Source organism: Arachis ipaensis, chromosome B9, assembly GCF_059453495.1.
Source record: "Arachis ipaensis isolate K30076 ecotype BB chromosome B9, ASM5945349v1, whole genome shotgun sequence".
Classification (NCBI taxonomy): Eukaryota; Viridiplantae; Streptophyta; class Magnoliopsida; order Fabales; family Fabaceae; genus Arachis; species Arachis ipaensis.
This window is the reverse complement of record NC_142444.1, coordinates 15635698-15644845: the sequence shown is the minus strand read 5'-3', so window position 1 is coordinate 15644845 and position 9148 is coordinate 15635698. Positions and strand designations below refer to the sequence as shown.

Sequence of the window (9148 nt, the reverse complement as noted above, 5' to 3'; positions counted from 1 at the left end):
GCAGCTCCGGCATGACCGAGTTGCCGGAGAAATTCCCCCCGGAAGGAAGGAAGATGCTCCCTGTTGAGATGGGAAATGGAGTCCATTACCTGAGATAAGATTGGGAGCTGCAATACGGGTAGATTGTGACGCTTGTCCAGTTTGAGAGGACGAACCCTCTCCTACAACCTGCGTCAGCTAAAGGTTATTGTTTAGGCCAGGACACGAACGAAGTGGGCCAGAAATGTGCAGCGAAAAAAAAACTTCTATATTCTCTTAAAACGGCGAGAGATATACTAAAACAATGGCTGATGAAGTAGAACGTGGGATGTTGGCCAAAAAATTCATAAATAAATTGTTAAAATCCATTTGACCTCTATGAAAAGAGCGTTTAGGACAAAAAAAAACCTTTATCAAAATGGCGTGGGAAATACCAACGAGAAACCACACAAAAATGCCAATGAAATATTTCCAACAACACTATAAACTAAACTAAAAAGTTATACCACCTGAACCAAAGTAAGGAAAAAACATGCTATACCTAATACAATGAGGATAATATCTTTACTGGATATGTAACTGAGTAACATACATACCTTCGAACCCCAGTTTCCACTAAAGCTTGACTGGCTTTGGTACTCTGGCGCACCTTTTGGGGGAATGTTGGCGGCGAGAACTGGTGTGTCATGGTCATCCGCAATAGTTACGGGAAACATGGTGTCGTAGTCGTCAGGATCTCCATAGATGGAGGTGTATGATTTTACGAAGGGGTGCTCCTTGTCGCCAAAGAGCCCATTTGCGTCAGAGGCCTCATTGTTGGCTTGCATTCTCTTGCAAATGGCACAAACTCGCAGCTCAGGCCGAGTCTTATCGGACGTCAACTTTGCTACGTTCTGCTGAATCATGTTAACGACGGAACACAGTAGGCTCACGGAGTCGTCGCGCTGTTACTGACGACCCTCGCATTTATCAACCTTCGATGACATGCACTGCACTGTGTTGACAAGATCCTTCACGCTGCTGGCTAGGTCACCATTGTTCGAAATATCCTGAAAAAAAATTCTGTTACCACATGTAGACCATGTGCATGTACCCTTCCTTAGCATGTATCCAACATTCAGGGCCGAACCATTGTACTTACAGTTTGTGGTGGTTGAGTCAACGTGTCTCCTTCGGAAATATCTGGCAAACCGTCCGGCATGTCGAAGTGGCCATCGGCAGGTGGTGACTTGACAACGGCCATGTTGTTGAATGTTCTTTTCCAGAGAGAAAGAGTAAGTTAGTGGGAGTTATATGGGCGCTCTAAGCCTGTTGTGTTACAACCCCTTTTAAACCAGAGGAAATCAACGTTTTTACTATCTCACACTATCTACCTTTCCAACGGAGTTCCATTCCCCTATACGCTTCGTCTGACTATCGTATAAAGTTTCTAGCAAGGAGTTATTACTAAGGTGAAAGACTCCCAGAACTGCTCACTGGTCGTTGTCAATGCATTGGACGAGGATGGACTCAGAAGATGGGCTCAGAGCAGGATGGAATGTCAATCATACTTTTATTAAATGTCCAAATTGTCGTTTCTAATGCTAAGAGAATGGCAACCCTAATTAAACGTTGTATCGCTATGTGAATGTATGCATTAAACCGTTTATAAGGCATAAAAATTGCATCTTATACATGGATATGCATGTTAAGGCCCACTTAAACGCTTAATACGCTCGCTGATATTAGTATCATGTTCCATAGAGGGTTTGTTTTATCCTTTTCTTTAATGTTTATACCACATAACAGTTTTGCATGTTACAGCCCACTAACGTATGCATACATGATAGTTGCACATATTAGCATGTTCCACATATTGGTATGTACGCTTAAAACGCTTAATAGACAACGGATTATTTATTTTTTATTTGAAAAAGGGCGTTAATATATTTTCTCGTAGAAGCTAAGCTAAGTGGCAAGGCAACCCAGATGTGGTTACGCTATCGTTCCAAATTTCATGCATGTAACCAAAATTTTTTTAACTTGTTATTCGAATATGTGTTTAAAGCGACAAAAAGGTAGTTTAAACCACCCCAAAATAAGAATAAACTGACTGCTACTGTGTTAAAAACCTCGGCGGGAGCGAAGAAGGACGCTCTGCAGGCTTCATTTTGTCCCATCCTTAACTTTTCCCCAGTTATCACTGCACATACTGTCATAAAGACAATCCCAACATAGGACAAATATGGTAGAGTCAACTATCACTGCAGAGCATTAATTGCAACAGGCCACACCTGATTACACTTTTCCTTGAATTACAACTATCTTAGACAACGTTCTAATAAACTAAGCAAATCCAGTTTCAAAGTTAAGGCAGTACATAACACTTAGCTAATAACAAAAGCGACAAACTAAATGATTCTAGGGGGGCATATTGCAGTCCCGCAGAACCTTATTTTGTCCACAAGCAATTGCTTGCCTAGTCCACCATCTGCTCTCCCGTTCCATCCACAAACTCCGTCCTGAGAGGAAGATGATTTCACAGCGTACGTCGTCGCTGTCATTGAGCTGCCCACATCCTAACCAAGTCGCCGATTGCGTTAAAGGGTCCACCCGCAAGGGACACGGCCGTTCTACCGCGGAGTGTAGAATCCTCAAGCTGCGAAAGACAAACATTAGGGGGATGTAAATTACTGCACATGGACATGTTTTACTTACATTCATATGCATCTACTTACAACGCCACTAATTTCATACGGATTAAAGGAACCTTCAGGGTGGAGCCATTGTATCACCCAGGCAGCAGAGCTGTCGCTGCAGAACACAAATATGAAGCGGGTTATAGCTGACAGTAACTCAATGTTCCAATATACAGACCCAACACTCACAAAATAAGGTGCACCTGGTATTACAATTTGGTATCTCATTTTCTCGCCGTATTGGCCACCGACCCATGTCTTCGGGAGTGTACTGTCGCATGGGTCCAAACGCCGGAGAAAACATCATCGCGTACAGCATTTCGAGCTGAGGCATGGTCACCAAATTAGCAACATACAGAAACTGCATAATTTTGGTTCATACATGGTACAGCAAACAATAAGAAGTCACATTACCACGCGTTCCATAAGCTGCTCTCGGTCGCTGACCATATTCACGTCCGGGAAGGAGTCCAGGTGGTAGATGGTCTTCTCCCCAAATTCGACCACCATGCAGTACCAGTGCATGAAGATATCCTCGATGGGGATGAAGATCTGATAGCAGACGAAGAAAATAAAAAATCTCGAAATTAGTTCCAATGGGGTCAGCAGCCCTGAAAATAATGCAAAATGCCAAAAAGTCCGTATGGATCGAGACACAAACCCTGTTCAGGAATCTTGTTGGTTTCAACCAGAAAGGCACGTATATCTCATTGAGCTCCACAACAGACAATCCCTTACTAACGTCATCTTATAATAACAAATAAATATACTTCAGAATCCAGTATAATATGCAGATGTCGTTACATCCTTTAGTTAACCACTCACAGCGAAGTTTGGCGGGAGACACCAAAAATAGGGATGCTTAAGGTGCTGTATAGAACAAGCGTTGCGCATGGCCACCATCTCCACGATGGCTCCGTCAATGGGACGCCCAGGTATGAGAGATTAGATTTTCCGCGTTATTAGTCTGTACTGGAGCATTCTCACAAGAGTGTCCCTGCAACAGATGCCATGGTTAATGTTGTTGTTCAAGGATGCAGAATTGTATAAACATGGCGTCAAAGTAATCAGGGATTATAACATACTCCATCGAATGACCATCCGAGAAAAGGAAGTTGAACAGGAGTATCTCCGCTCGGCTAAAGTCCATGGCGTATGTTGCCTTGTACTTCTACGTTAAACACACGGGGTTAAATGCAATTCAAACAATAACGCAAACATGGAGGAAGTAATTAAGGAGATGATTTCTTCATACCCGTGTGTTAGCCGGCGACGAGGTGGATTTGCCATGCTTAGCAACTGCTGATCTGTTCACTTTGTCAGAAGGGGATCGAAATAGCCTCTTTCCCTTCATAGCTGGAACGGTGGACTGTCTATTGGGACGGTCCTCGTTGGTGTCAGGAGATACTATCGGCTGAGTAGCATGACCACCGACTGGGACACCCATTGGTGTCACGTCTACCACTGCACCGCAAGCAACACCACTTTCCTGGGACAAAATCTCAGCCGACTCAGGCGTGGCTTGCACGACGAATGCTGCTCCAGTCCCATCTTCCGCACTGCAAATGATGACTTAAGGGATTAGGTATCTACACATGTAACGTATAAGTGGAAGGATGTATGCAACACAATGTATCTGCCCCATGGATTTCCTTACCATATCCTCGGAGGTTGCTGTGTCCCGCCGGAAACATTGAACAGGTTCGTCGGCTTCATCTCTCTTGAGTGAGGGTGTTTGATAATCTTTGCTAATTGGTCGTGAAGCCTTGCTTAGTGTATGTTTGCACTTTTTACGCTTAAAAGCGAGCCATACCGAATTGTGTTGGCGCTAAATTTTCCCCCAACATTGAAAAATGGCGCTTGCAACCCATACCTCCCTTTAATCATCCAATTTTGTCGTTTTCTGGAGCACTGTCTTATTAACGACATCCGTTTCAGATAAATCTACTGTTAGACATGTGCTGTCTGTCTGAACTTGGTTTTTGTCGTCTTCTGTGGTATCTCTCAAAAATACTAAAATGTACATATGAATAAAAACTAGACGACCACAACAACAAATGACGAAAATGATTCAAACTGAATAACTGTATACATATCTGTTACATTTAATTTCACAATAAACTCTTCAGATAATTCCAAGATAATTATATCATGCCTAAAAATTATATTTATACTGCCTACATATTATTTAACTATTGACTTATAGATAATTTTGTGGTCAATTCGTCAAAATATAAAGCACAAGTATATAATGATCGGATCTTAGTTATTATAAAGAGTATTTAGTCCCCGAAGTTTATAAACGTGCCTCATATTAGTCCCTGAGACCATTTTTAGTATAAAAACGTTAATAGAGTGCTGTTATAGACTATCACATGTCACATTAAAACGTGTAAAATGATTAAATTTTAGGTTATTTGAGTGCCAAAACCAAAACGACATCAATTTACAAAGTTTAGTGTGTCATCCGACTGTCACGAACCGTGGACCGTGTCCAATGAACCGTAACCACGAAAGCCTAAATCCTAAACTCGGATTCCTAAGCCCTCAAACCCTTAGCCGTGATCCCTAACCGACATACCCCACCGCGTACACCAGAAGCTGTGTACCGTAAACCAGGAGCACTAATCAGGGAACCCTAAACTCGAGACCACGTGAACCCGAGCCGGCCAACCTAGGACACATGGACCCGAACCCTAAGCCATAAACTCGTTGACGACCCCGAACCATGAAACCACCCGACCGGCTCACCTTGCCGTGGCCCCTAAGCCATGAACCCCCGACAACGAACCGTGGACTGTGTACCATGAACCGTAACCACGGAACCCTAAACCCTAAATCCAGATTCCTAAGCCCTCAAACCCTTAGCCGTGATCCCTAACCGACATACCCCACCGCATACACCAGAAGCCGTGGACCGTAAACCAGGAGCACTAATCAGGGAACCCTAAACCCAAGACCACGTGAACCCGACCCGGCCAACCTAGGACACATGGACTCGAACCCTAAGCCATGAACTCGTTGACGACTCTGAACCATGAAACCACCTGACCGGCTCACCTTGCCGTGGCCCCTAAGCCATGAACCCCCGACAACGAACCGTAGATCGTGTACCATGAACCGTAACCACGGAACCCTAAACCCTAAACCCGGATTCCTAAGCCCTCAAACCCTTAGCCGTAATCCCTAACTGACATATCCCACCGCGTACACCAGAAGCCATGGACTATAAACCAGGAGCACTAATCAGGGAACCCTAAACCCGAGACCACGTGAACCCGACCTGGCCAACCTAGGACACATGGACCCGAACCCTAAGCCATGAACTCGTTGACGATCCCGAACCCTAAAACTAATTTTAAAAAAATACTAATTAAAAATTAATATTCTTTTGATTAGATAAACATACCAAATATCTAAAATCATTTTTGATCGTGCAACACTAAACAGGAAACCACATGAACCATGAACCATCAACCATCAACCATATCCTCACCCTCTCGATTCTAATTGGAACTGGATAATGACACCAGTGCACCAGGGACTTTATTAAATTCCATAATGAATACATTAATGTCAATTATCCGTTTTCACAACCTTTCACAAACACTTACAACCCTTTCGGCTACCACATTTATGAGACAAAGTTGTGTGCTATTCAATTTACTCCGTATTAAATGTTACACTTCAATCTCTAAATTAGTTTCAACCGGACGTGGAATGACTTTAAATTTAACTTCAATTGCATGCAATGCACTATCAGACATCAAAATAACGCCAAGCTTCAAGACTAATTATGCAATGAAAAAACAATATCATATTCGAAGCTGCATGTAACGATAATTTTCATTTTTCCTGTGTACGAACCCTTGTAAACCACGCATAAAGAAATAAATTGTAAGTATTACATAACAACGTAACACAAACATAAAAGTCAGAAATCCCTACACGGCTACACCCAAAAAGTTGCATAATAAACCATTCACCAGAAACCCTAAAATTGTCAACCATGAACCCTAACCAAGAAACCCCAAACCCTAAACAGTAAACAGTAAACCCAAAACCCAACCAAAATTATCCATGGCCGTGCAAGGTTTCCCAAGCATCCAGCCGCTTCCTCAGCAGAGCGTTCTCATTCTCCAGTTCAGCAACACGGGAGTCCACAGACAGACTGGAGACCCGCTGCAACTCCAGAAGCCGTTCCTTGCAACGCTGAGCCACCTGGAAATCGAAGTCCATGATCTCCTTCCCGGACTTTTCCACAACCGCCTGCAGAGATACAAAAGCGGCATCTTGCCTGGCCATGCATTCGTCGGCTGAGTACCTGCCGAAGGTAGAAAAATTGACTCCCTCCGACGGTCCAGCCACTTGCATCATATACCCATAATAGCGCTCACCATGGACATGTACGCAATCACGCGGCACAAACACTAGAGGCTCTGTCTTAAGGACGTCGCATGCCCTGCGTAGCATCTGCTCAAGGTCCTCCATGATGATATACTCGTCAGGATTCACTGTGGGGACAACCTCTGAACGTTCAAACGCAAAAAAAATAATAACAATAAGTAAACCTCAACCATAACCGGGAAAAAACATAATCTAAAATCGCCTACCCTCGTCGCCGAGAAGGACGCCAGGAGCAGTTCCTCCGGAAGAACTACTTCCATCACCAACGCTGGGAGTCGACATTGTTCCAACCCAATAAATAGCGATTCACTCACAACAGGATGTAACAACCTTCAATATTATTCACAAATTCCTCAGCGAAGTTATCTCAAACATCAAACTTATTTATATATGACATGCCTCATCACATTCTCCAATCCAATTATGTATACACAGTTTTCTCATTGGATAGTCACACCGCTTTCCCAGGGCTTTAAATTCGATAATAAATGCATTAAGCTCACGTATCCGTTTTTCCCACCTTCCACCATAAGTTCAAGGCTTTTTTACCTCACATTAAATGCGTCACAATCTCTCTTCTCTATGTGATATACGAAACAATTTTCAAAAACAAAAAATTCACATACATGATATTAAAAGCCTTAACTATGCAGATTACAAACCTAATTAATTATTCATATATTATACGACAAAATATTTGCCCCAACATTTAATTAACATTATTCTGACTACACATGGAAGAATCTATACTACTAATTACAAGTTTCAAAAAGTATAGGTAAATAACAACTTTTGTTTACCAATGTGTGAACAATGTAAAATCATAGGATTAATAGAATAAATTTAATTAATAGCATTACATTAGGGTGTAGTGTATTTTTATTAATAGCATTCCCCATACAGTTTTCACTTTAATATGGTTACGCTTACTCTAACGTTTAATATTACGCATACATTACTCAGAACCTATCTGCTACACTCCAGTTCAGGATTCCAACAGGATCGGTGGACTTATAAATATGGAGGCACACTCTTTTGCCACACTCCATATCCGCAACTCTATACACATATCCCCATCCCATCCAAATACGAACCAACAGGAACAAACGTAAAATGACAACCATTTCTCAAATACCCTCTTCCTTCCGAACGACATTTGGGTTACATTAACCGTTAAAGTTGCGTCAAACTCCATTCAGGACCTCTGCAGTCTCAGAATGACCTGTAAGGCTGCACGGGATGCGGGAGACGCGGATATTGTTCACCGCAGTGTTTCTATACCGCCACCGCATGCGACGCCGTGGTGGTGGAGCCGCGGCACCGAGGCAACGAGATTCTTTGACCGCTGCATCGCCGCTGGCCATCCAGAGCTTCTATTTCGTGAGGTGCTTCGGGTACTCTTCATCAGACGTAACCAAGACATTTGCTTCCAAATGCTGAATAGTGCAACAAGTAGAAGCCATGAAGCAGCCAAATACGCACTCTCGATGACGTTGCTGCTTCGCAGGGACAACAACGATGGAAAATGGAAAGGGCTCGAACTGTTTCGCGAGCTAGAAGCAGCTGGTTTACTCGCCAATTGTAATGCAAGGTGCTTCTCAATACTGAATAATTCGTGGCCGGGTGAGGTCCAAATGCCCCATATAGAAGAACAACATACGGTGTGTGCCTCGTCCAAATGCTCCACCAGGGGCCACATGGGTCTTCTGTATGACTATCGCAGATGGGCAGCAGAGCAAAACTTCGTCCATGCTTTCGGAGGGACCGCTCATATCCGCTACATTCACTGTCGCGCGGACTACGAGTTGCTACTCTTCATCAACCTCCCATGAGTTAGGTTCCCATGCAGATTTAATGTTCTGTTGTTTACACTTTGCCTGTAAAAGTTTCGTACAACATATTTGGTTACTGAAATCAATTTTCGTTAACTATTGCACATGCTTTAGTTTTTAAATTATCATCTTTCTTTCATTGATAACAGTACAAAATTAAAAAACAGGTTATGATTTCTACTTGTCAACTTAAATAAACTATGAAACCAAACCATATTTGAAAGTAAAGGTATAGGTAAACCATTATTTACC

The 9148-nt window shown here is 42.8% G+C and overlaps 1 protein-coding gene and 1 long non-coding RNA gene across 2 annotated transcripts; one reads left to right on the top strand and one right to left on the bottom strand.

The window, feature by feature from the left end:
* Positions 1-2337: 2337 nt before the first annotated feature.
* Positions 2338-2972, bottom strand: LOC148543849 (uncharacterized). Its single transcript, XR_015899180.1, has 3 exons — positions 2861-2972; positions 2697-2772; positions 2338-2617 (listed from the first exon to the last, which is right to left on the bottom strand). It is a non-coding gene; the product is annotated as an uncharacterized LOC148543849 (long non-coding RNA).
* Positions 2973-8281: 5309 nt separating this feature from the next.
* LOC148543848 (uncharacterized) lies at positions 8282-8896 on the top strand. Its single transcript, XM_088498734.1, has one exon. It carries the CDS (start codon positions 8282-8284, stop codon positions 8894-8896), a length of 615 nt encoding a protein of 204 aa, XP_088354860.1.
* The last annotated feature ends 252 nt before the right edge of the window (positions 8897-9148 follow it).

Bases quoted from the DNA above. Each gene is read 5' to 3' on its own strand.
- LOC148543848 (XM_088498734.1), top strand. From the start codon at position 8,282: ATGACCTGTAAGGCTGCACGGGATGCGGGAGACGCGGATATTGTTCAC.